This window comes from Aythya ferina (assembly GCF_964211825.1).
Source record: "Aythya ferina genome assembly, chromosome: 11".
NCBI lineage: Eukaryota > Metazoa > Chordata > Aves > Anseriformes > Anatidae > Aythya > Aythya ferina.
Window position 1 is genome coordinate 20,835,101 of NC_140307.1, and position 27,481 is coordinate 20,862,581.

At 37.4% G+C, this 27,481-nt stretch overlaps 3 protein-coding genes across 3 annotated transcripts in view; 2 read left to right on the top strand and 1 right to left on the bottom strand.

Annotated features, from left to right (window-relative positions):
• Window positions 1-126: 126 nt before the first annotated feature.
• On the top strand, window positions 127-18,287 carry MYEF2 (myelin expression factor 2). Its single transcript, XM_084532060.1, has 17 exons — window positions 127-414; window positions 4,032-4,261; window positions 5,474-5,526; window positions 6,785-6,792; window positions 6,898-6,991; window positions 7,872-8,063; window positions 8,702-8,855; window positions 9,289-9,338; window positions 9,425-9,488; window positions 9,635-9,736; window positions 9,930-9,980; window positions 10,059-10,127; window positions 10,396-10,494; window positions 13,582-13,653; window positions 14,847-15,055; window positions 15,174-15,225; window positions 17,403-18,287. Exons 1-17 carry the CDS (start codon window positions 188-190, stop codon window positions 17,564-17,566), a joined length of 1,890 nt encoding a protein of 629 aa, XP_084388186.1. The 5' UTR covers window positions 127-187; the 3' UTR covers window positions 17,567-18,287.
• SLC24A5 (solute carrier family 24 member 5) lies at window positions 17,461-26,765 on the bottom strand (the record flags this gene model as incomplete). The annotated part of the gene is made up of 9 exons (XM_084532061.1): window positions 17,461-18,598; window positions 19,137-19,238; window positions 22,104-22,310; window positions 23,034-23,314; window positions 24,101-24,201; window positions 24,524-24,627; window positions 24,717-24,800; window positions 26,198-26,377; window positions 26,636-26,765. The coding sequence occupies 9 exons, from the start codon at window positions 26,763-26,765 to the stop codon at window positions 18,276-18,278; spliced, it is 1,512 nt and encodes a 503-aa protein (XP_084388187.1). The 3' UTR covers window positions 17,461-18,275.
• Window positions 24,523-27,481, top strand: part of LOC311442625 (uncharacterized protein) — a 59,659-nt gene continuing 56,700 nt past the window's right edge. The window contains exons 1-2 of the mRNA XM_084532059.1: window positions 24,523-24,647; window positions 26,336-26,384. The gene's annotated coding sequence lies outside the window, so the exon portion shown is untranslated. The remainder of the gene's footprint in view (window positions 24,648-26,335; window positions 26,385-27,481) is intronic.

Consider the following 27,481-nt stretch of genomic DNA (forward strand, 5'->3'; position numbering starts at 1 on the left):
CCGGCGGACTGGGTCGGGCCCCGCATACACCCGCTGTCGCCATGGCAACCCGTAAGCCTCCCGGCGCGTCCCCTCCTCCCGCCGCCATCCCCGTTCTCGCGAGACTCGGCCGGGCCGGCGCGGCGAGGCCGAGGCGCTCCGGGCCCTGCTCGAAGGAGCCGTAGCGGGGCCGCGGCCCGGCCGCGAAATGGCGGAGAGCGACAGGGCGGAGGCCGCGGCTGCCGCGCCGCTGCGGGGGGCCGAGGAGGCCGCCCCCGCCAGCCAGCCGCCGCCTCAGCAGCAGCAGCAGCAACAACAGCAGCAGCCGCTACCACCACCACCACCACAAAAACAGCCGCAGCAGCCGCCGCGGGCTGAGGAGGCAGCGGCGACAGCAGCCGAGAGCGGCGGGGGCAGCGCAAATGGCGTCAAAATGTGTGTGGCGGGGGGCGGCGGGCCCGGTCGGGCCGCGGCGGGAGGGACGCGGCGGGAGGCAGGGAGGGATGGAGGCAGGCGGCCGGCCCTCTCCTCCCCACCCCCCGGCCCGGCTCCTCCCCCGCCGCGGGCCCGGGCCGCTCCGGCGCCCCGTTACCGGAGGGGGTCCCCAGGGTGTCGGGGGAAGGCTCGCTCCGGTGGGAGGCTGCCGAGCGGCGTTGCCGTTGGGTGAGGGGCAGGAGGCTGCGCTCGGCTCGGGCGGTTTGAGCCGGCGTTGCTGTAACGGGCTCTGGTCTGGCGGGGCGTCGGGGGAGCCGCGTCTACAAGAGCTGTGGGTTGGTTCTGGCCTTGTTCACGTTTCCAGGTCTTACCGTAGTATGTTTTGTTAGCCTTTGAGCCGGTCTTTGTGTATGTGAGAATGGTAAGGGAGCCCTACAGTGGTTTACTTCACAAAACAGGCAAACAAACCCACAAACTTTTCCAGTAAAATTTTATGGGTTCTCTTCTCCTTGATGTTAGGCTTCAAGGTTTATCCCTCTTCAGATGAGCTACATTTTAGCCTGGGGTCATTGAAATTTCAGCAGTTGTTAGTCTCATTCACATCTTAGAGGGAAAATACATTTTTTAGAAGGCCTTCTACTGGAATATATCAAGGCTGTTGAGAGGTCTGTGAACTTCTAATGTGTTATATGCAGCCCAGGTTTGATACTGTTGTGCTTAAAAATAGATGTGGGATGAGGCATAATATCAAAATGGAGAATAAAGGAGTAACTTCATGCCTTTATTTGACTCCCAGGGAAATTCATATAGTTTGCAAGTTATAAGCTTCACATTGCAGTAACACAGTATTTTGTATCTATTTTCTTTCCTCTGAACCTGGTCCTAAGCATCCCAACTACACAAATTATTGAGTATTGGACGAAAGACTAACCTTTTTGCATCTTTTGAGGCATATAGTAATTTATTGTCTTTTGGAGTTGCTACTCATAAAATAACAAAGTAGTTTTTCTCTATCACTCCTGTCAGCAACTTTCTTCTTTTCCCTCCAAAAGTAATTGCCAGCAAATGAAAAATCCTGTTATTCTGCAAGATAGAATAGTTTCTGAGGCGGTCTTGTCTGTGTTCTGTGCATGGCTAAAGTCACATTTTTTGAATGTATTTTTTGATTGAAGGTACTTTTCCTGAGAGGGCTATGTGTGAAAAGGAATCTTTGCCTCCAGATTGTTCACTGGCCTACTGATTCTGGCAGATGAGTTTTGCGAGAAAGATCAATTTTTATTTTTTTAAACTAATTCTCAGGGATTATTTTCAGGAGGAACTATTTTCAGGAGGCTGGCTTTAGTTCCCAGATTAAGTGAAGTGTCTTCTTGTTTCTCGGATTTAAGAATTCATGCAAGACTTGTGTCCTCTCTGCTCTCTACTGGTTTGTACAGCCAGGTGTTGTAGGATCTGTGGGTTCTGTGTTTGGAGGCCTGGCTCTTCCTGTGCACTGTACTGAGCATGCAGGGGCTGTTTGATAATCCTTTAAGCAGGAAAGAGCTTAAAAGGCTAAAGAGAATTTGTTGGTCTAATCCTAAAACCTAAAGAAGAACTTGGATTTTGATAAGGGTATCACTGGGAGAAGTTTTGTGTTCACAAATGGAACTGGATTGGAAAAAAACAGATCTGACTGGAAAACTGAAACATTACTATTGCCCTCCTCGCTGTCCTTCCCCCTGGCTTCTGCCAGTTCCCTGCCTTGTTCCACCCATTTTACATCATTACACAGCCACACAAGAATTATATTGCCACAGCAGACAGGATGGTATGGGGGAGTAATGATACAGAGGAAACTGGAGAATGCTTGAAATAGATAACGCGTTGTTGCCTGAATGTTTTAAATAGTAGGAATATTTACCTGAGTAATGTCCATGCATTTCTCAGTTGCTAATTCTTTTTTAATCCACTTGTAAACAACACAAGGACTGTGAAATTCATATCATATGAGTACTTCAAAATTTGGGAAAAAGTCATGGGAGAAAAATGTTTGTGTTTGAAGCTACTTTTCCCTGAGAAGTGCTCAAGCTTGAGTAGATAATACATTTAACTTCATGAAAGGCTATTTGCACATGCTCTGAGTGCAAGGCTGTCACTTACTGTTTTATTAAAAACTATGCAAAGAGAGCTGAAAATAATAATTTCAATAAATCGAAATTTTCAATTTTGCCAGATTACTATTATAAAACTGAAGCACTTGTTTTGGCAAATTTTACACCAGAAACCACCTACACTGTCAAAATGAGATTAAAAACTAAACCTTCTGAAAAGTGGGACAAATTGAAAGGACAGTGATGTTAACTTGAGAGGATACATGGTCAATCTCTTTGACAGTCTACTATGAGATGCTTCCATATCTTTGTTCTAACTTGAGTGACTGGTGTTGGCTCTTTATTACGAAAAGTACTTTTACACATGCTTTTAAAGTTATTGTTAACTGCAGTGAGATTTGAACTAGATGTTGCTCTGTATCTATATAGCAGCTGTTTATAGCAGCTGTTTAGTGGATCATATTTGTGTGGCTTTGTTACTGGAGTCTATTAGTTCAGCGGTCCTACTTTTTAAGTAACAATTCAGGCACTTCGATCCTCTATTGGCATTCTAAGTCTACTTGCAATATTAACACTTTGAAGATTGCTGGAGAGGTTTGACTTTTAATTTGGATATTTTTTTTTTTTAATTCTGTTCAAAGTGTATAGTTTTTACCAAGGCTGAGAAATGTGCTGCATTAAAGGAGAGGAAGTGAGTTGTGCTGCATTCTTCATCTAAAAGTAAAACATTTTTAAAAGGAAAGCAGCTGTTGTTGATAGATTTTTTTTTTAAAGACTACGGGCCAGAAGTCTTTGTTGTTGTTTTTAATGGATAATTCCTGGTGAATTAATTGGTCTTAGATGCAGAGCACGTTTAATAGACCTATTTCTTATGCATTTATCATGTTTTCAAAGTATACTGGTGTTAAGCACTAAAAATGAAAAGAGCATTTGTTCTAAATTTAATTTTAATTTCTTTCTAAAATCAGTCTGGCACAATTTGTGAATAAAAATGATTTGTACTGAATAAAAGGTCATTTGCCTGTTAAGAGTTGATTTTATGTATTTATTAATACATTGAATGAAGTACACCAAGCTGTTCCAAAAATTAGACCATTTCAACTCTGACTTCTGTGGTGAATAGCGTGCAACTTTGCCAAGTTAGATTTGAAAATTATTGAGGTACTAAAGTACTTCAGATGTTGTAGGTTATTTTTCAGCTGAGTCGTGTTCTTAGAGTAGTAGTAGTTTCATAGCACCGTGTTCCTGAATCTTGACAGACATAATGGAAATGGAATATACCTGAAGTAACAAGATGTGATGTCTGTACTTATAATAGTGAATAAATCTCTTGTAATGTTGATTTTTGTTCTAGGTAAAGCAACGTATTTTGAAATTAAACTGGTAAAATTATTTTATTTTTCCTAATTTGAAAAGTGGGATTTGACATCTTCGGAGGTCTGTTAATATGGGAGGCATAGACCTACATATGTAGCTGATATAGTAGTCTTATAATCCAAAGTAAGACCCATTTATTTATTTGGAATGTAGGGAGAACGATGAGACAGCAAAAGAAGAGAAAGCACCAGTGAAAGAGAAATTTGCTGCAAAACCAAAGGCAATCCCTTCTCTTGGAAACAAGAATAGATTCCACCCCTATGCAAAGGAGAAGAATGCGGGCAGTGGAGAGAAGAAGGCTGTTAATCGTAATCGAGTTTTCATTAGCAACATCCCATATGACATGAAATGGCAGGCTATTAAAGATCTTATGAGAGAGAAAGGTAATTTATTCCTTATAATGCACTTCCTATAAAAAGGGGTAAAATGTAATGTATATGTCCTTTGAGCCACACAGATTTGATTTGACTTTTTAATTATTTTTTTATTTTTTGGCCTTTACTTGGTACATCTATCTTCCTTCCCCCTCTTTCATCTGAGACAATTGCATTGCAGAGTAGGATTGGTAAACGAGGTTTTGTAATCTTCTGCCATTGTAGTGTGACAGTAGAGAGAATATGCATGACCTCATGACTTCTTCAAGAGATTGTTTCATCTAGTTGTAGTCTTTGTAGATTTTTTTAAAGGGCTATTGTATTTAAGCAACACATTTAGTGTATTAACATATGAATATGAAAGGAAGTCTTTCAAAAGTTGTTTTGTATTTCTTTGGTGGAATCTGGCTGTGGAATTAACTTTGTCTGCATTGTCATTACTGCCATGACTGCTTGTCTGGAGACCTATATTAAACACTTGTTACTATTGTTGCAGTTCTGATAGAGAAATCTTAATACCCCAAACTTTTATTTTCAGTTTTGGGGAAAAGAATGCTAATGTATGACTTAAGTAAAAAGCTAGTTCTGTGTGTTTTTCTTGAAAAAATAGATTCTTCAAAAGTAATGCAAAGCACACTTGGCTTTTTGGCTGTGAAGAATGCCAGTCCCCCAGTTCTGTAACTGCTGGTGTATCTGTTGTAAGGTGACATGATTATTTGATTGGTTTATTTACTGAAACTTCCAACTTTAGAAAGTGAGTGGCTTGCTGTGAAATATTTGATGTGTAAATTTGGTCATTATTGAAGGCAAACTTATGATTGAAGACATTCAGGTAGAAAGTCACCTTAAAACAGGTGTTGTGAGTAGGATGATAAATGTAACACTTTTCAGTGAATGTTGACGTTTCATTTGTTAGGTTAAGGGACTGTGTATATCTGAATTTGTTCACCAACTGTATCATACTGGCCAAAATATGATCTGTAGTATGAATTAGGTTAAATATAGTTGTTTGTTTTTAGATTCTGAGAATGTGGCTGTAGCATATTTCTGAAAATTAGCTAAATTATATAGCCATTGACAGGAGGTATGTTGGTCTGGTTTTGATTGTTGGTGAATAATAGGAGCTTCTCTGTAGAGTTGTGCACAGGGGCACAGAAAAGAAAGATACTGGTGTTTAAATGCATTGTCTCTTGGTATTTTCCCTTTGTATGTCTTATGTAGTTGGTGAGGTTACATACGTGGAGCTGTTTAAGGATGCTGAAGGAAAATCAAGGGTAAGTGCCGTGGGCAACAATCTGCTAGAGGTTTAAAAGTTCCTCAGCAGTTTTATTTTTGTATAATACCTGTACCAGTTATTGGAAAGTAAGTTTCATTTCCACATTGATTTTCATTAAGATAGCTTTGAGGTTTCTGTATTAGAAATAGTTTGACACTTTCAAGCAGCACAAGCTAGCTGGCTGTAAAGGACAAAATACTTCATAAATTTGGCATTCACTTAATTCTTCTTTTAGCCAACATCTTTGTTTTGGTACAAATCTGTTTTATATAAAGGATTTTCAGTAAATCATTGATTTTATTTAAATTTTGTTAGTGTAGTATTCTCTTCTTGGGGACACGAAGTATAAAATCTTAGCTAAGAATATACTGTTTGAAGTGCCTGATTTGACAGCTTTACACAGTTGGTACTCTAAACACAGGATTAATGTATTTGCTTTTTTTAAACTAAATGGATGGAGATGGTTGGTAGCCAAAACAGTGCCAGCAATGAGGCATTAACAGTGAAGATTGCTAAAGCTCCTTTGTCTTAAAAATAGTCAAAAGTTTGGCCAATAGTAGCTTCAAACCTGCAGTGAGAACTTGAGAAATGCATGTTTGAGTCTTAACTGAAGTTGTAAAAGTAGCTGTAAATTATTTTCTTCAACGCTTGCTAAAACTAAAACATGCTTTCAGCTTTCATTCACTTAGATCAATCCTGAACTCTTTGTTTTATTAGAAGGATTCTGGTGCAGTCAAAAAGGTTATTTTCTTACACAGTAATCTCTCAAATATGCTAGTAATACTGAAGAGGTTTGCAGGCTCCTTGTTCATTGTAAAGGTATATTTGATGTATTTGGATTTGAATTCTGTAGTTCGTGGGCAGATTTTAATGACATGATGAGTGTCTTGATTGTTTTTTGGTTATGTTTTCGTTTTTTTTTCCTTCTGCCCCTTCCCTTCCTTCCCCCCAGCTGTCCTTACATGGATCTGTGTGGCATTTTTCTGTAGTCCAATTCTGGTTTGGCTCAAAGAGAACAAAATATAATATAATGCATTTTGAATGGTAAGTGTGTTTAGAAAGTAGGAGAAATTCAGCTTGGCTACTAGTAAAAAGCATGTATTACGAATTTTGAAGCTGAAAATAACTTGATAAATAGTTATTTAACAGTGAGCTTGGATCTTTAACTGGACTCTTAAATACTCTAGCATATGTGTTGACTGGCTTTTTTTTTTTTTTTTCTCTTTACATGTGATTACAAATCATCGTGGATGTAGGGTTGTGGGTAAGTTTCTTTTTCTATGTGTGTAGAAACACACTGCTATTCAAACGTTCTGTTAAGTTTAATGTTTTAAACTTTAATACTCCAAATGTTTTTGTTCCCTCTAAGTGTGGTTGAATTCAAAGATGAAGAATTTGTTAAGAAAGCGTTAGAAACTATGAACAAGTACGATCTTAATGGAAGACCCCTGAATATTAAAGAGGTAGGATTATTACTGTTTTTTAAATAAACTGTGAAGATAATGTAACTACTGAAATGATGGGTACTATGTTTTAAGTGTCTAGCTGTGTAATTTTTTTATTTCATTTTATTTTATTTTATTTATTTTTTTAACATTTTCTTAACGGGCTAAAGTGCCTGCTGGCTTCTAGAAGGTCTTGATACAATGTCAAGTGAAAAAGATGAAAATGTGTCCTAAAGCCAAAATAATCTAATACTATTTTTCTTTTACACAACCTTATCTTTAACTTCGTATTCTTACCTGTGTAATCTGCTGCTGTTAAAATTCATGTTCCTTACCTGCCTTAAAATACCAGTTTGAGCAGAACAAGCTGAGTATCAGACTACTACATATGTGCAAGGATGGTATTGGAAGCAGAGAACTTGTACTGATTTGGAAAGTGAAATTAATGTCAACGTTTCTATTGTAGTGTTGTAGCATATAATAGTGTCTGATACAGTTCTTTATGTCCTGTTATAGCTTTAATAATGGTTATTAACATATCAAAAAAAAACAAAACTATTTAAATTAAATCAGTTATTGGAAGAAGGTACTAGACTGACAGTCCTTTAGATTGAAATCTTTTCTACTTGTCCATAGGCTAGGTACAGCATGTGAAGTGGCAGTGCACGCTTCTTCAACAAGTGCTTTGCCAATATGCCTCAACCCTCATCTGAAAGGACCCACCTCTAGAGGTGAGGGAATTAGGTCTCCATGCTAATTCGGTTCTTAATCCCTCTGACATGGACAAGGATATTAGTTGATAATTTTGACGGGCTTATGTAGAATTTCAAATAGTACTTATTTATTGCCAGTCCTGATATTGATGATTAAGTTGGCTTTATTTTTGCACATGTTGCAGGATCCTGAAGGTGAACATGCCCGCAGGGCATTACAGCGTGTAGGAGGACAGTTTCCAGGAGGACAAGGACCTGATATGGCACCTGGATTAATGAATTTACCACCTTCTATTGTCAACAATCCAAACATTCCTCCTGAGGTTATCAGTAACTTGCAGGCAGGCAGGCTTGGGTCCACTATTTTTGTTGCTAATGTAAGTTTTATAACGTATTTTAAAGCAATAATACTTGATCTTTGTAAAATACCTGCATAATCCAGTTTTAATATTAAGAAGAAATGTGAAATGTTAATTCACATTTAGGATATTCAACTAAAAACACAAGACACGTATCCAGATTTTGGATGTGAAAAATGTGTTCCACTCCTAAAGCTGTCTTGCAGTTTTAATTATAGTACAGTCAAATTTGGGAAAAAAAAATATATATATATTTTTTTGCATTTTTCATTTCTTCCATTTTTAATACAATATACTTTTTTTCTTGATAGTTACTTTATACAAACTTAAACTTTTATGTTTGGGTGTACTTCATCAGTTCTTTATTTGCACAAATTTAAGAAACAGGCATGGGAGTACAGCTGGTTTACAAGAACCCATCCATTTCTCAGCATTAGTACGTTAATTAGAAAATTACAATAGATATATGTGCTATAACTTGTTGCTTTTAGTAACATTCATGTTAGACTTGGTTGCAGCCTGTGTATGTTACAAAATTGTTTACGTGTATAAAGCATTTTGTGAATCAAAGTTTTACTGCAGTGTAGACAAGCTTTGAAAACTAATGGCAGAACAGAAATGTGCAGTGAAATCACTTACGTATTTCTCTGTGTAAGCTTGACTTTAAAGTTGGCTGGAAGAAACTAAAGGAAGTATTCAGCATCGCTGGAACTGTAAAGCGTGCAGACATCAAGGAAGATAAAGATGGCAAGAGTCGAGGAATGGGAACAGTTACTTTTGAACAAGCAATTGAAGCTGTTCAAGCAATATGTATCCTTGGCTTTGGAAAAAAAGGAAAAAAATGCTCAAATATGGCTTAGTCATTTTTAATGGCTCTTTACCATATAGTTTGGCAAATGGTGCTTGTTTGCCTTGTAGCTAGGATAAGGGACTAGAGTGTAGTACTGTGCAGATTGTTTTATTTTTTTTAATAGTGACTGAATTTACTGCTAGAGTGTAAAAAGCTGTTCTTGATGAAGTTAACAGACTTAAAATACACAGGGAAAGTGACACCCATGAAGACAACTTTTATATTCCTAACAACTTATATAGTCTCTTTCTGACCTTTGAAACAGCATTCTAAAGTTTAGTTAAGGAAAGTTAAGACTCCTAAAAGTGGCACAAACATAAGTTTTTACAGTGATTCTTTTGAAATAGTTAAATTGTCTTCTTTAGTTATAGTCCTTGAATAGCATTTCTTCAGCTATGTTCAATGGACAATTCCTGTTTGATAGACCCATGCATGTAAAAATGGTAAGTTGCTTATATTTCTTTCTACCTTATGTATCTCTGCCAAAACATTGAAGGGATCATAGCATAGCATCCTTGTTTTTTATCAGGATGACAAATCAGTCCCTCATGAAGATTTCCGTGTTGCAGACAGCAAAGGTCCACAATTACCTCGTGAGTACACGCTCTTCATTTTTAACTCTTTGCACTTAATACATATTGATAGTGTCTTGGAACAGTTTAGTAGTACTCTTGCTTACTATGGTCTCCTTATGGTGCATAAAGCCTTATGATGATAGTTGTTTTTTCTTTTTTCCAAGGTGGCCTTGGTGGCATTGGTATGGGACTTGGACCAGGTGGACAGCCCATCAGTGCAACACAATTGAACATGGGTGGTGGAATGGGGAACATGGGTCCAGGAGGTAAAGTCATATTCTTAATTTTTAACTTACAGAGCTTAAGTTTACAATTTTCATTTCTGTGTTTAGAAGAATGGCATGCTCTTGTCAAAGTAAGCCTTGCATTGTGTGTTTTTGAGACACTGTCTTTGCATTTTTGAAATATATTTGGATCTTACCTGTCTTCTAAATGGTGTTTGATCTTTTTGGTTTAAAGGTATGGGAATAGATGGTCCTGGCTTTGGTGGAATGAATAGAATGGGAGGCGGTACGTGCAGTCAAATTCTTTGTCTTATGTATTTTTTTAATATTGGATAGAAAAAAAACATTCTTCCTTATTTTACAGGGCTTCCTGGATTTCGTGGAATGGAAGGAATGGCTAATATGGGGGGATTTGGAGTCAGTCGAATGGGAGGTAGGTGAATACTTACTAGTTTGCTAGTACTAGTTTGCTAGTCTGTGAGCCTTGTTAAAAGTCCTCTTTACATAAGTGTGGGTAATGTAAATGGGTTCAAAAGAAATGTGGCATGCATGGAAGCATAGGAACTGGAAGGAGAGGTGCCTCTGACTTGTGGATTAAATTTACTTCTGTTTAAACAAGCAGCTGTGAAACAAGTATTGTATTAGCATCAACTTAGTTGAATATGACAGAACATGTCTGTTTTGTGCATTATTCTCTACAGAAATGTTCCGTGGTGGAATGGGAGGAAACATGGATAGAGATTTTGGTCGTAGTGAGATGCAATTGAACCGTGGTTTTGGAGATTCTTTTGGAAGAATGGGTATGGTAACTGTTAAATTTCCTGTGGCAAATTGCAACATGGTATTGGGAGAGTTTTACTAGGAGAAAAAACAAGAAGAGGTGTGGTTTCATTTGGTCATCTTCCTCTGTCCCTTCTCCACCAGCTGTTATTGTAAAGGTGTTTATTTAAGGGTGTTCGTATGTGTTTGTTATGGCTGTTTCGGAAGATGGAGGTTAGGATGTATTTTTTTCATCTGCAGAATACAAGCAAAATACAATACAAGCACAGTGATTTTTAGGAATGTATTTTCCTTCATACTGTTAACTTTGCCAGGTATTATGTTCTTTGGATATTAAAACATCTGGTTTTGGCAATCCTGAACAAGATGTCTTTGTACTACCTTTGTAACTTCCTGGAGTCTGCTTTTGCAAAGACATGCTGGAAAGTTGTTCTTACTGCAAATCAGACAGCATTGGATAGGAATGATGAATTTTGGTTCCCTCAGTTTTCTTCCTGCCTTTTCCCTTGCTGCTTAGAATAGGATTTACTGTCCTCTTCTGAGATTGAGCAAGGTTTGTTATGTTTATAAATGGTGTTCTTTTGACTGAGTTCATTTTTGCTACTTTTGCCCTCCCTCAAATGAGATACTCTTCTGTCTGGATAGAAGTTGAGAGCCTGGAAGTGCTTAACAACAGAGCTTTCTATGGTTTTGTTACTATATTCTTACCTGAATGAATACATTATGGAAGACAGGCTTTCTGTTTTTTCCTGTTCCTCCCACCACCACGAATTCCCTACTGTGAAAGTGAAAGAGTGTTAAGAGCATAAGGCTCATTTAGTCTAGGAAAAATTTAATTTTCCCTCTTTGGAAGAAAAAATTCTTCCTCTTTGGTGGGTGTTTAATTTGGGTAAGTCACAATAAAGAGTAACTGTTATGTAATGCTCTTCAAGCACTGATAATTGTGTAGCAGTAGTAGATATCTAGTAAGGATGCCAGTTAAGTTTGTCGTAAGGTCTTGTAATTTATGTCTTAAAAAGCAGGTGTTATGCTTTCAGTATGTGTATTTCAGCATAGGATAAATATCTGTTTCTTGAGTGAAAATCCAGAGCTGCTTCAGTTATAAATGTTCATACAAGCAACAAACTTCTGAGTCTTCTGGTAACGTGCTGGTCTTGAAATAATGTGAGTATAGCTGCTGTGAGAAACTGATGCGGGCATTGGTCATTCAGTAGATTTCAGCAAGCTTCAACTTGCTACCTGTTAGCAATCTTACTGTTAAAATACTGTTCTGGTTTGAGATAATATTCTCCTGGAGCCATGCACCTTTAAAATTTGGGAACTGCAGAAAATGAAGATGAGTTTTAAGTAGCAGAAACAAATAGTATTGTTTTATTATAGTTAAATACAATGTTTAGTCAGGGAATTTCCTAGTGTACTCTTATTACAGCATTTAGGTTAATAATATATTAAAAGGAAATGTTGTGAGTGAGTGCATTTGGCTTCCATATCACGCCAGTTTCGATGAGGGCAACATAAGACAGTCTTCGATTGGACTATGGCATCAGTTAGTGAAAATGAGGATGTTTGATTTGCAGTGATTTAATAGCTAAAATTTTAAAGTATCCAAAAAATCAAAGGTTATGTCACAGTCTATCTCCAAACTTAGCATTTTTCATTGATGCAAATCCAGTAGGGAAAAATGTACAAGGAGAGGATGTTTCGAAGGATAGAAACAGCTGAATACATGCTTACTATGATTATTTCAATTTTGGTTTTGTTTGTTTTAAAACGCTTCCTAGGCTGCTAGGGAGACTTTTCCTTTTAAAAGAGAGGGAGTATAACTGGGATACATTCAAAAACTCTTAAAGATTTCTAGTTTTGAGAAAGTAGGGTTTTTTTCCTCACAATTCTTTTTAAGGTTTTGGCATTTCATCTTTGGCGTAATGAATAAGTATTAAGAGCTTCATCATATGCGATGTATTGGCTGAAGTACTGTGCGTAATCCTGCTGATGTTGAACAACCATAGGCTCTTGAATGGGGCAGTCCATTTTTTTGGGGGTCTTGGTATGGCTCTGCATGTTGTCTGAGAGAAATATTTCTCTCAAGAGACTGGCAGGGAACAACTATTGCTGTTTGTAACTGCATGGAGAAAATAAAGTTGATGGAAGACTGCTTGTCTGGAAAGTATCATCAGTGACCCTTTTTAGATACTGAAACAATAGTGTCTAGCCAAAATGAGCCAGTTGTTGATCTGTTTTACCATAAGTAAAAACTGAGCTGTTTCTTTTAGGGATTAAAATCAAGCAAGAAAAATGTAGTAACTGATGGCTCCAGAATTACCTGCAAAATCCTGCTTCCTTGTATACAGGTTAACAACTAAGATGATTATGCTGCCTATATCCTGAAATATTGCCCACTAATGTAGGAAGCTGTCTTTTGTCAGTCCAACACTTTTGTTTTACCTTTTCTGTCTTTAGAGTGCTCTTTTTGTAGATACTAGGTTTATTTGAATGGATTTGTTTGAGCTGGTTCTCTGGAACAATTGGAAGTGCTTGTTACAGAATCCGCAGAGCCCCTTGCTCTGGTCAGCATTGACAAGAATGCAGTTCTTCAGTTTCTGCAATTCTGGAAGCTCCCTTGGGATTGCTTTCCTGAAACATAGTGCTTCAAGGAAAACTCTTGTTTTATTTATTTATTTGTTCCATTAAACCCTGCTGTCTAGAATCAGTTTCTTACACTATTCTGGAGCTTTTATGGTTTTGTCAGGTACCCTTTAGTATTGCTTTTCTCTCTCCCTTTTTTTCTGCCAAATTCTATCAGTTCTCTGATACAAGATACGGTTCCTTCAGTTTCAGATGTTTGTGCTGCTGGCAGGTTGTCAGAGAAAAACTGTAGGTAGCAAGGAATCAGAGTAGCTTATATCTTGTAACAGAGGAGGAGGAACTAAAGTTACTTGTGGGGTATTTCCTACCTAGTTTGCATAATAAAGGCACGGGTTGGAGTGTTCTGTAGCAAAAGAATCGCCAGGTAACACTGAGATCAGTGCACTTTATCATTGTGTGCTTTGCTGTTGTCACTAACCGGCAGTTTCGGTGTATGTCACTGTTATTTTTTTTCTGTTTAGGTGGTGCAATGATTGGTGTTTTTGCAGGAGGAATGGGAGCGCCTAGAATGGGCCCAGTAGGATCTGGAATGAGTAGGTTAATTTGTTTCAATAGAATGTAAATGTGTAGGCAATGTAATGAAGTGGTGTCCGTGTAATTGTTTCAGAGGATGTACTTGTCAGCGTAGGAAGAAGTAGAATTCTGTTGCATGGGATTCCCAGTCTAATAGTTTTTAAGGTTGATTTGTTGAGGTAAAAATTCAGAGGAAAACTTGCTAATACAGTCTTCCCTTTGAGCATATAGTTTTGAAATGGTTTCAACTTTTGGTTTGGAGGGAGAAGTGATTCAAGTAAATTTGTATTCCAGAAAAAAGATGAATAGGCAGAGTTAGTTACTTAAGTTCAGCTTCAAGTTCACATAGGTACTTTAGTAATCTCTCATAATAAAAAAAAAAAAAAGTCTTGAATTTCAGATTATCACTCAGTTTAATTTTGTGCAAAGCTCAAACACTGAGTTTGTATTACCGAAAATGTCTCTGTTACTCAAGCTAGAGCAGATAAGAAAGTAAAATCTTGCTAGGGACCATCTTGCGAGGCGTAAGGCTTAGAGAAGGTCTGTCATGGATGATCTTGATAGTCTTGTTTTACATTGTTAATTATGAATCCAGAAAAAATAGAATAGAATATAGGATATCTGAATATGCCATTGATCTTGGTTCATTATGTAATATACTTTAATATATTCCATTGCATGTATCGGGGAAAGTCCATGCTCTGCACAGGACTGGCAGGAATGGCTGTTCTTTGCAGAATAGGCTTTCTCTGTAAGACTGTCATTAAGTGTGGTATGGCTGCATTTAGTAAAGCCAAATGGTTTTGCTTCCTGCATTCACAGTCGTGTTGTACCTGGTCCAGTTACCTTTATCTTAATATTTCCACAGTCATTTACTTAATCTCTTTTTGGTGCAGGATATCATATTCTTATTAATTAAACTAGACGGTCTTTAAACCGTAACTGTTTTACTTCTGGTGTTAAACATTTTATGTTAGATGATGTGAATAACAGCTTCGCGCAATTTGCTTTTTACTTCTATACAATAACTGATACTTTGTTTCTTCTAATGCTCTGATTTTAAATATTAGCCATGTTACTAGATAAATCACTTTGCATGTATGCATTGTTTTTCCTGACACAAAAGAATTTAGACTTTTTAACAAGATACTTATTCATTGATTAATAAAAACAAAACAACAAACTTGTTATTCTCCTTTTTCTTCCTCTGTAGGTGGTGGAATGGGTGGTATGAACAATATGGCTGGAGGAATGGGAATAGGCATGGATCGGATGAGTTCTGGTTTTGATCGATTGGGACCAGCTATGGGTGGAGGCCCAGACAGGAACATGGATATAGATCGAGGATTTGTGCCTGGCCCAATGGGAAGTGGAATGAGAGAGAGATTAGGCTCTAAAGGCAACCAGATATTTGTGAGAAATGTAAGCATTTGAAACATAGAAAAGATAAGCCTATGTTGTGTGCGTGTTTTACTACATGCTTTTTCTTTTTGTAATATTTTGCCATTAATAAATACTTTTTTTTTTTTTTTAATTGTAGCTCCCTTTTGATTTGACCTGGCAGAAACTGAAGGAGAAATTCAGTCAGTGTGGTATGTATGTGAATCTTACCTCTGCTTAGCTCCATTGAGTTTGCATTCTGTCTTGTTCTTTAGATAAGGGAAGTTTTATAAATAATTTTAGGTGTGACATAACACATGAGACTATGGTACATATTGGCTGAGAGTGCTCATCTCCTATAAACTTTAACCCATCTCATTAAAATTACCCTTTGAACTTTTTCTTTTTTGAGGTAGGTATTAGTTATCCTCTGGGATATAATGTAGTATTTATTTTGAGATAAATGCATGCATGGATGTGGGCCTGGCCAGGTTTATGCGTTATTTCCAGTAATGGTGCCATATCAAATCAGAATTAAGAATTTGCAATCCTGTACTGTCTCACCTTTTGTCAAGAAATAAAGTCGTCCCCCCCCCTTTTTTAAAGTAAGATACAGGATTTCTGTGACTATCCGATAACTATCTCTAATTAAGAAAAGGTTTCTTTTTACAGAAGTGAATTAAAACTGATTCTTGTATGTAGAAATGTGATTTTTTTTTTTAAACGCACAGAATGGAATAGGTGAATATAACTGAATGTAATATTTCAGAATGAAATAAAAGAATTATGAATGGCTTCACTTACTTTGCAGAGACAGGAAGGAAAAATAACTTTAAACATTCTACTTTTATATAAGACAGTCTTCATACAGCTATTTGCAGAGTGGATATACATTAGAACTTGTAGTTCAACTATGAAAATATTTCAGGTGTTCAAATGCATTTAGTGGTTACAGGAACTTAAGGTGTGCTTACATTCCAGGACTCAAAGCTTTTGTTGCTGAATTATAGATAGATCTAGCATACCGGGTTTTCAGAGTGAAGTTCTCCCTTCTAGCATTTTCAGGGCTATGTTGCTGCTGTTATAATTCTAGGAGCTGCTGGTGAATATCCTAGTTTTATGCTGGGATGCCGTGCGGTTAAAGGACTGCATAAACCCTCTCTGCTTTTAAATACAAAACGAAACACCAAAACAAAGCCCTTCCCCATAATTCAGTATTAAGCTTTAATAAAGTTTCCATAACTGCATAACAGGTTCGTCTGTAAAACCACCACCACCTTTGATTTTGCTTCAGATTTTTTTTTAGGGGTTATCCTATGTGTTTTCTTCCTTGCCATCCACGTTTTCCCTTAATATGGACAGGCATGAAATAATGATTCTTGTGCAAATCCATTGAACAGTTTTCTACTAAAATCTTTTAAAGTATTTAAGAGAAGTTTTTGAAGAAGTAAAACATCTTGTGCAGATACATCACTTGATACCACACTTGTATGTTGGGAACATCTGTGCTTTTGTGAAGATACTTCTTGATATCCTGTTATCATCAACTTCTTAGTAATATACTTGCACTTACACTTAGGGATTACATTGTTTTCTAGAAACATATAAACAGGATCTCAGTGACTATCAGATATAACAATTATGTTGAATTGTTTTTAAGAATGTTTAGCACAAATATAAACAACAGATTGAACCTGTGGAGCCATGGTCTTTATATTTCCTTATGATGCTGACATGAATTTATTTCAGTGAAATGCCAGTCTTTTATTACTAGCCACTTAAAAATAAAAAGTCCTGTGTTTTAGGGAAGAATTTCTTGTTCCTGCTGGCACTTAAAGGCTTGCTACTCTGTGGCATCTACATAGAAATGTTCTCTCATGAGTTGAGTTTCCAACCAATTGGGTAGTGCATTCTATTTGTTTTTTGCTCTGCAACTTTTTTTTTTCTCAGTTATACGATTGTTGTGATTAGTTGATAATGTGATTATTGTACTGCAGTGAGCATGGTGGACTGGTTTGAACTGTCATTCAGTTAGAGGATGACAATTAATCATACTTTCGGCAGTGTGGCTCCACCAGTGAAACACAAAACTTTTCCGTAAGCTTATAGGACACTTTGTTTCAAATTTGATGTCCAGTTCAGGCATGCATAATCTTATGGTAGTCTGAAGGATCAATTTTAAGCAGTGGGACTTTGATTGGAATCTTTGCTGCTGTTTTGACCTATCACCTTCCCTGAATAAGTGAATATACTGTAAATCTGATAGTTCTGATATTATATGTCCCTCTAGATTATATTTAGAATTGTTTTTTAATCACTTCTGATTAGTTCTTTAAGTTTTTAGTGCACTGAAGGTGGAAAATAACTACTGTTTAACTTGTTTATTCAGGTCATGTAATGTTTGCAGAAATAAAAATGGAGAATGGAAAATCAAAGGGCTGTGGAACAGTCAGATTTGACTCGCCAGAATCTGCTGAAAAGGCCTGTAGGATAATGAACGGCATAAAAATCAGTGGCAGAGAAATTGATGTACGCTTGGATCGCAATGCATAATTTAAAATTGTGTGTTCAGGAACATTCCTCTGTCTGTTTAGCTTCTCTATCCTAGTAAGTCATTTTTAGTAACATTGTATGCTTACAAAAGCTGTAAAAACGAACTTTTAAATCCCACCAGCCTTTAACAGTATAGTGTTTAATATACTGTGATACTTGTTAACTGAATCTTACAATGTTTGGTTTTTAAAGACAATTTGCCTGATTTTTGTTGTTGTTTTTGGAGGCACTGAGCACCTGCAGGTCCCGTTAAACTCTGGGAACTTTGGATGCTCAGCGCCTTTGGAAAATTAGGCCAAGTGTCTCTAGTCATTCAGTTTAAATGAATGGTTATACTGTTTTTAATAAAATAAGCCATTTTCTCTGTTAAGATTGCATAGTGGGATTTGTTTAGTGTTTTCTGATTTTTATTTCCCCCCCAGCATGTATCAGCATCGTAATGTAAAAAATAGGTGTCCTTTTTCCAGAGTTTTGGTTTTATATGCTTGTTGTTGTCATACTGTAATTCTTGACTCTAAAGGAAAGGGCTCCAATTAGGCTGTGATGTTTCTGTTCTACTTAATATTACTTTAATGCCGTGACTTAGTTCTGTAAATAAGATCTAGAGCCCAATGGGAATTTTGGATTTTTTTTTGTAATTTGACTAAATGAAGAAACTGATCTTTCTCTTCTGCTTTTATTTTTTCATCAGTATAATCACTGATTAAAACTAGTTACCACAGACCCTTGTAGGATTGTTCCCTATGATGCCAAGTTCATATAAAATTGATAATATGGTAAATACTAAGTACAGTACAAGACAAATTGCTCCCAATTTTTTATCTATTTTCCAGCCATTCAGGTGAATTGCCAGAAAAATAAAAACAACTGAACAGATGAGAGAAATGGCTGTGTATGTCAAACCACTGCTGTTCACTTCTATGGGTCCTGTTGTATTTATGAAGGCAGTTTTTATAAACCAGGGTATTCCCAAACAGAGCATATCAAATACGTTGGATCCTACGATGTTAGACATAGCCATATCTCCATTTCCTGTAAAACAATAAATACAAATAAGCCTGCTTAGTTGTGCACTGTGAAATTGCCAAACTGTTTTGGAGGAACAGACTGTTGGTCCTCAACCTCAAAGAGTAAAACAGTGTTTTCAGCCTTTTTGTTCTAAGAACTATAGATATGATTCCACATACCATAGTTTTGGGTACCACAAACATAAAAATGTCTCCCTAAATCAACAGCACCTGCAAACTTGCACTTAAAATAAGCTAGACAGGTTATTCTAAAATCCAGTTATCTTTAAAATACCAAGACCTACAGCTGTGTTTTGCAGTAAAACTGCTAACGTGCTTAACAGCAAACCAAACCAATCTAGAATACTTTTCAGAGAGGTTTTGAAATGGCTGAACCACAGCTTCTTTGGGTAAGCTATCTTATTTATTAGTAGCAAACTAAAATCTAGAGTTTGGAGCAAAAATTTTAAAGTCACTCCTTGAATTTCCAAAAATGTTAATTTTTTTCCATAGTACCTTTTAAACATATCTATTGAAATGAGCCTGAATACCAAAAGCTTTACCTTTTCGAGCCACCAGAACACTTGCAACTGTATCTGGTAAGCTTGTTCCTGCTGCAAGTAAGGTGAGACCCATTACTGACTCTGGAATTCCCAGTGTTTCACCTGTAGTTGGTAAATAATGGTAGAAAACACAAGTATAGTTTTAGCTTGTTTCATCCAAAAAATTTTCTTTGGACTTTCCTTGCTGGAGAAAAGATTAGTGATCATACAATAATTCCAAGAGGAATCTGATCACTAGCTTAATGTGACTAAATATAAAGTGACTGAACCATGAAGTATTTAAAAACAAGAACAAAGGAATGTCATCCTGTTCTTGTTCTTCAGTCAAATAAAAAGGAACTGTGATATAGTAACCATCTGATTTTACAACTTTCTCAGAGAATTGAGAGGAAGGTCTCCACTGTTCAAAATGGTATGAATTATGAATTGCTCTTTCAGACACAGCAGAAGTTTGAATACCTAACATTTTTGGTTTTGAGCATCTCATCATTAGTGCTTGAACGTGTTTTGAAGCAATAACTCTTATAATAAAACATTTACTCTTCAAAGGGTGAGAAAAAAGCACATGACTTTCATAGGGAGGAGGGTCATTAAGATCGTTACTGTAATACTGTCTCAACTACATGACTTCGTTCCAATTAGAAAGCTCAAGTTTTTTAGTTCTTTTGCTGAATTTGGAAGAAGCATAATGAAGAATTGTTACATGACTTAAGTATGAGTGATTCTTTAGAAGCATTTTTTCAGGTAAACACTTTAAGAATAGTTTTAAATGGTTATTAAAACAGCAGCCTACCTCTCACCCCTGTTTTTACTACCATTTGTGCTGAAAGAGTATTAGTTTCTCACTTAAAATATAGTGATTCAGGTCTTCAAAACTGTTTTGGTTGCCTTTAGTTCTACGTACCATTCACAACCATCCACATGCTGAAGTTCTTGATACTTCTGTTCAAACTTACATAATTACAGTTTTTCTTAAACTTTTGTTCACTAAACACTTTTTTTTTCTGTTGAAATCTGAATTTTTGCTTACAATGTTTTGACACCAATAAGAACAGTTTTCTCAAAATAAGAGGTGGTATGCTGTAAGCTAGCTCAGCAATGATTGCCTAGTACATACCAGCTTAGTTTAGATCGCCTCAGTAAATTTATGTTTGAAACTTATGTTCTGTTCAAAGGGACTAATGTGATCCTGTTGTAAACTTTGTACTGGTATTTTCGTCACTCCTAATGTAAGAGATCTGTAGGATGGAGGGACCCAACATGATCAGCTTTTGTAAACTAATCTAAGCAAATGAAGGTGAAATATGAATGAAGCAGCTTTACACACCCAACAGTAGTGTCTAGCCCTCTGAAGGTTATGATAGAATCTAAACTCAGGTGAATCTTTTTTATTTTTTTTATTTTTTATAGATTAATCTTCTAGTTAAAATGTAAGGTTGTTTTTTTCTTTTCTGTTCTTTTTCTGGCAATTGACCATAAAGAGAGAGTGGTCTTATTTTTCTAGCCTTTGTTTCATTTTGTGTATCAGTAGCAATATCTTGCTATAGTAATGAAAATTTCTTTGCTAGTAACAAAAAGGTGTATTAAATTAGGTTTGTTCTTGACCATTAAAATGTAGTCCCCTGCTATGAAACACATTCTCATAGGCCATTTATGCAATGATAGAATATTTTTGAGTCACCTTTCATGAAAAACCTAGATTTGAATATATATATATATATATATATATACACACGTGTAATTTTTAGAGTTTTAATGTGTAAATAGAGCATATTTGACCTAGAAGTAGTGGGACAAAGACCCCAAAGCTGCTTGTGATGACTTCAACGTGGACTAACACTAACACACTATTTGAAACTCCAGTGTACCTGCTTTCATATGAATTAGTGTTTTGTCTGGAAGAATGGCAATAACTTTCGTTTGGATCCTGTTTCAAAGTCTTCTAGCATTCAGACAGTAAACCTTTGCTTTTTAGATACAAGTGGAAAAAATTTTGACAAAGAAGTGAACCTGCTGGGTGTTATACCCAGAAATCTATTAGTAATTTCTCACAGGTCTACCTTTGTGTAGGTCTATGTCTGCAGTCAACATTTATTGAATTTAATTTGAAGACAATTTAGGATGCTGAACTAGCAGAATACTGAGGTAGGATTGGTGAGCTACAATGCGGAAATGGCAAGCTTTGTGCAATTTCTTTCTTGTTTAGTGGTTTGTTTTCTGCTTGTTCTTAAAATTAAAGACTTTTTCTTAAGCTGATTGGAGAAAGAGTGAAATGAGGAAACTTTTAATACTTCAAGAAATTTTTTAAAAAGTTGTTTTTACACTCTTTCACACCCTTTCCCTCATTTAAAAGCAGTGCTTTTACTGCTTGACTTTATGATGCGGATTTTTAAGAGATACAGACATACCTGCACACCCAAGAATGTTTAATGAAAATACAGCACTATAGTTAAAATAATACAAAAACTTGGGCATATTTTTTGGCAGTTCATTTAATGCTGAGTCTCTTATTATAGTGTCCAAGAAAACTATAGGTATAGAAATAATGGATATTTTTACAAACACCTGAACCTTTAATTCCAGTCTTGGTGGCTTACATGTGTGTCAGACTTCAGCTTGATGAATTTATTGCTGTGTATCTAATTGTTTCACTTCATGAAGCAGTTTAATGAAACTGTCCTTTTAAATATAGGCTGTTTTTTGTAGCTTTGTAAACAAATTCCCTTTCATGTGATGATAAGCAGTCTGAAGCAGCTAAATTTTAAAGTAGTTTTCATTAGATGGAAGGAAGCAAATGAAGCAGTCAAACATTAGGGTTTTTTGTTTTTCTAAGCCAAATATGTGTTGCTAAACTAACTGTTAATTGTAAAAAAGAAAACTTTGCAGATAAAAGAATGTGTGTTTTTTTTTTTTCCAGTGATTTTTCATTGGCTGCTTCTGTACAGCAGCAGTAGTTAAGGTACCTACCTGCTATTGTTATCATCCATACAAGAACGTAAGTCATTGCAGAAATCCATGCTGCTGACATTAAAAATGTCACCATGAACCAGTTTCTCCAAAACCGTCTTCTGCAATCTGGTGTAGTCAAATAGAGTAGTGTAATAATAGGAAGAGATAACACCCACAAAATTCTCTTCATACCCACTTCAGGCATGGTGAAGACACTTGGATGATCTGTTGAGGAAGTAACTATTTTAAACTGTAGCATTATGTTTGAATAATTAGTATACAGTCATACTATTTGCTTCTACTTGTGAGAATACTGGAAAAAGGTTAAAAAAAAAAATAACTCTTTGTGATGTTGTAACTGTTGTCTTCTTAGTACCTATAACACACTTGACTAAACTCTGAACTCAAATATTCTTTATTACCGTGTCACTAGGAGGGAACAAAGGTGGATGAAAAAATTTTTTCTATAAGGTTTATGTAAAATGTTTGCCAAGATTTAGTACCAGCTGCTGATTTGCTGAAGTGAAGAGGAAAAGTGATCTGTGGCCCCATTAGAGCTATCGCTTTACTTCTGCTATAATGCATATTTTGGATAACAAACTGGCCATTTGTCATAAGAATACAATATAAGTACAGAAGCAGCATGCGTTTCAGCTGATACTGCGTTTTACAGGCTGAGTTGCTAGGAAGTTTCAAATATGCACAGTAACAACTGATGTTCTATTACTGACACAAATAAGCAACTCCCCTAGCATTCCTCTAGTAACTAATATAAATATCACAACTATGATTTTACTTAATGTTATATTCTAGGGAAGATTAATGATTTACTTAAGTACTATGCTAGAGTTCTTTTGTGAACAAAATCTGAATAATATCTCAAACCATACTCTTTATTAGAACTGATGCAAACAGGCATATAGTGTTTAAATTTAATAATACTTCTACCTTCAGAGATTTCATCAAGCCCATGCAAGCTTGTTGAACGTTGAGAATAATCCATCTCATCTTGAAAAATTCCACTATCTGTTCTTGACTGTTGACGAATTAGAGGTCCACTGTCTTCCCACCCAGCCAACGGTTGCTGCTCAGCATTCTCTTCCATAGCTTTTGTAAAACACGAACAGCAGGGACTGAACCTTTTCATGAGGCATTGGTTGATTTTAATGTCAAAACATAGTACCAGAATATAACACCCATATATTAATAATAAGGAAGCACTTTCATACCTAGAGTGGAAAAAAAAAAAAAAGAAAAAAAAAAAGATTTTACATAACTTGTAATATATATTAATATATAAAAATAAACTCATTAAAATGGCTGGCATAAGAAGAGAAAAAACTTGCATGAATTGTGAAAGGCAAAAACAAAAGCATCTATTTGCACTTGTATGGGCAGTGTCATGGAAGTTTGTGTCTCCATGTCTTTCAGTAGTTTGATTCATTCCACTCCCCTGCAGAATCTTGTCTGTGCATTGTATAGCTGCATGTTTTCCAGGGGAACTTACTGAACAACTGATGTTTGCAAAATTGAGTCTTATATGACGGTTATGGAGAGGTATAGAACGTGTTATTCTGAGTAAGAAACTTCAGGAATATAGTACTGGACCTGACTGTCCTGAGACAACAGGAGTTTCAGTGTTGACTGAAGCGTGTTAGTATCAGAAGCTCATGATTTGCTTCTGAGATATGTTTTCTTAGTGGTAATGCTTTTAAAGGAAAGCTTCTAAAAGAAGCAAGCTCTGAAGACTAACTGCTGTGCTAAACCAGGTATGACAGAAATTCTGAAGTTTGTACAGAGAAACCTATGCAGATCACACTTTATAAATATGCAGGGTTTGAATGTTTAGGTAATAATCTTTACAATCATTGTAACTTTCTATATTTTTAAAGCCAACAGGATGTTTGTTTCTATTAGTGAATGGCAGTTCAGGCTTCTTGAAGTTTTTTGTTGTGTTTTAACACTGTTTCACTAATCTCCAGTCAACATGAACTCAACACTACTCATGCTCTTACCAGTAAATTCTGCTGTCAGATATCATCGCAAGGACCACCGCTACACTAATTGTATATGCCAGGCAGTCTCTAAACAGCGGCCAACAGGATAGCCTTGAAACCTGCAGATCACAGATTCATTCACATTTTTTTTAAATTTGTCTGTAATACTTTCACTAAGTGCTGTAAATGCTGCATCAATATGTTGTTTCTATATTATGTACAAATTTAAGATTCTTAGGAATGACTTAAGTATGATATTTAACAAGTTAGTGTTTTTAAAACTTTCATAGCAACTTATCTTAAAACAGATTACATGCTGGTTTTGCTACTAAATAATAAACTTGACAGTTGTCATAGTAAGTCTCTCTTGACTTTTGTTGGCAAAACAGAAAGGATAACCATTTGGTTCTTAGGTATGGAATTATCGAAGTTGATACATACCACATTAGAAAGCAGCCCACAAGCTGCACAAATCCCGAGAAGATTATAGATCGCTGATCCAAGGATGGTGCTAATGCCAATATCTCCCTTTGTCACGAAGACTCCTACAAGCAAAATGACTCGGGTATGTTCCAGTTCAGCAGGCAAGGTAAAGAATTCTGGATTTTGAGGAGTCAAAGCATGTATCTCTTACCTAGAAAAGCAGTGACAAGCTCTGGAGCTGAGCTTCCAGCAGCCATAAAAGTTGCTCCAGCAACATCCTGAGAGAGGCCAAGGCCTGAGGATAGAGTATAAAAATACTCTATTTATAAATATATAAAAATATTCTTTAATAATAAAATTAAAATTAAAAAACTTCAGTATTCTGTACCCATTACATGCATTAGTATATGGTGTTAAAAGCTACTGCAGTTCAATGAAATGAACTTCGCTTGCTTTCATACAGCTAATGCATTTATTAGAAATGACCAAAATGTATGGAAAGTGTAGCCTCATTTATTGGGCTAACTTACTCCCAGCTTTATTACAGAAAATAGTTTAAATACTAGAAAAGGAGCACTGATAGTACAAGACATTTTGGCATGACCTTAAAATGTAAAATAGGCATACTTATGTAGGATCTGACTTTATCATAAGGATAACAATTGCAGGGAGATTCCTTGGACTACAGTGTGATAAGGCTACATGATTCAAGTCAAGTCTATTTCAAGGGGAAGCTGTGCTCCTGTGTCTTAACATACCAGAAACATTAGGTAAATTCAAACCAATGCTTGGATGAGCCTGTCTTGATTGAAGGCAGTAAGATTTTTGTTCTGGTAAGTTGTCTGTTTCAGAAATTTAACTCTCTTTTTTGATCAAGGTGTGTGCACTAAGAATGGGCAAGTATGTTTAACTATGGAATGACAATCTAACATTTATTGTCAGTAAAACAAAACAAAACAAAAAAACTAGCTCTGTAGCAGTGCTTAAGCTTAAATTTCCTGTAAGTGGTCCGATCTGGAGAATGCGTTCCAGTTCAGGGATGAATTTCCCTAGCTTTTTAGTTTGTTTATTTTTTAATTCTGTGCAATGAAAAGCTGAACTCTCAGCCAAGACCATCGTTTTAATTCTGTGGTCTGCTGAACCCAGGGAAATTACCACAGGTTAATGAGATTTCACAGAACTGCTGTAATTATATTTCTTTCCTTTCTGTGTCATGCCTTTTATATCTAAGCAGTTGCTCATACTGGTACTTGTTCAGTACTTTGAAAAAAATACCAAAACTTCAGCAAGGACATTAATTCCCATGATTTAATATAGGAGAGGTTTGGGATTTTTTCCTTCCCCTTTCCCCCTCTTAACTTTACTGGTAACATAGATTTATTTACAGCTACTCACCTAAAGTTATATATATTGTCAGTTTTAATTAATCCTGAGGAAATTTTAAGATTTTCTTCCAGGTATAAGGAAAGCACATTTTAAATAAATGCTTAAGAGGAGTGTAATCAGAGTTTATTTTTCAGTACGGTGTTGATATATTGCATCGAATTAAATGTTGTATTGATAGAGTCTAGCTGTGCAGGAGACTCAGAACTTTAGTTTGGTCTCCAGAGCACTCCAACTTCGACACTTTTCAAAGAGAATGATCTACACAGAGCTTAATTTTTAAAGGAAAAAGTAAGGATGTTCACTTACATTCACTAATGATCTCTAGGGAAGGCAGGAAGTAATCATCGCACACAATGGACACAGCCAAAAACATGTAAAGTATAATTATGAAATAGATAACGATTCCTCCATCCTTTCTCTCCTGTGATGTAAAAAATCCCTCAGGAAACTCCGATGAAGAGGAGAGGACACAGTTCGTCCTGTTTTCTGAAAAGTGAGTACAAGGGCGTTACACATCCCCATGCCGCGTAGCTCTCAGGCAGCAGAGCGGCGTGTGCTCCACACGCGGGCTGCCTTCGGTGGGGCTCTTTCTCTCAAAAGGGGTTTATCTGCCTCGTAGGCTCCAGGGCAGCCTCAGGAGAACCGCTGGAGTCGCCGCGGTGGGAGCAGGCTCGCACCGGCGGCAAAGCCCGCGGGCAGAGCCCCTGAGGGGCAGCCGCTGAGGGCTCAGCTCCCGGCTCCTACCTGCGTCCGCGGCCGGGCTCTGGGCCCGCGCTCCCCGCGGCGGCGGCTGCCAGGCCGCCAGCAGCAGCGGCAGCAGCATCAGCGCCCGCGCCACCCGCCGCCTCCATCGCCCCTCGGCTCCCGCTCGCATCTCGGCGGTGCCGGAGCGGCTCTGAGCGCCGGGAGAAGGGAGGCGGCCGGGGTTGGGGCCCCGGACGGTCATGTGAGGGCCGGGACCGGTCCTCCCCCCGCGCCTCGTGGGGTCCCGGCCCCGGGCTCCCTCAGGGCGCTGCCGCTCCGCCGGAGCCGCGAACCGCTCACCGGCCCCCCCGCTCCGAGTGCCTGCCCGGGGGCTTCATTTTAGGCTCCCTCAGGAGCCGATGGGTACCGCTGTCAGGCTGTCACCGCTTCCCTCTCCACATCCTCCTCTCCATTTGAGGAGATGGAAAGTTAATTCAGCCTGTTCTGACAGAAGCTGTGTCTTTTTTTGTGCCAATTTCTCTGTGTTCCCACCGATTCCACCAAAATTCCTGTCAGGCTGTGCGAATACTGGCCTTATTCCCCCTTGGGTGGAAGAGATGTTCATGCTGTTTAGGTAAACTAGTCGGCAAGAGCAAGGCTGAGACCGACCACACAATCCTTCCCTTCAGAGCTGGTTAACTAAAATTCTTTGTCTGGTGACCTTTCCACAATGAAGTCATGTGTATAATTGAGGATTAAATGGTAAAATACAGTCTTTTAGCAACATGGCTTTGTAGAGCCATTCCCCCGCTCCCCCTAGCCACCGGTTACTCAGAATGGAAAAGGGTTAGTTTTCTAATAAATCTCTTACGGACGTGTCTCCATAAACATTTGCAATCCCATTAT

Bases quoted from the DNA above. Each gene is read 5' to 3' on its own strand.
- MYEF2 (XM_084532060.1), top strand. From the start codon at position 188: ATGGCGGAGAGCGACAGGGCGGAGGCCGCGGCTGCCGCGCCGCTGCGG. The intron at 9,489-9,634 runs GTGAGTACACGC...CTTTTTTCCAAG, and splicing joins CAAAGGTCCACAATTACCTC to GTGGCCTTGGTGGCATTGGT. The intron at 9,981-10,058 runs GTACGTGCAGTC...CTTATTTTACAG, and splicing joins AATGAATAGAATGGGAGGCG to GGCTTCCTGGATTTCGTGGA.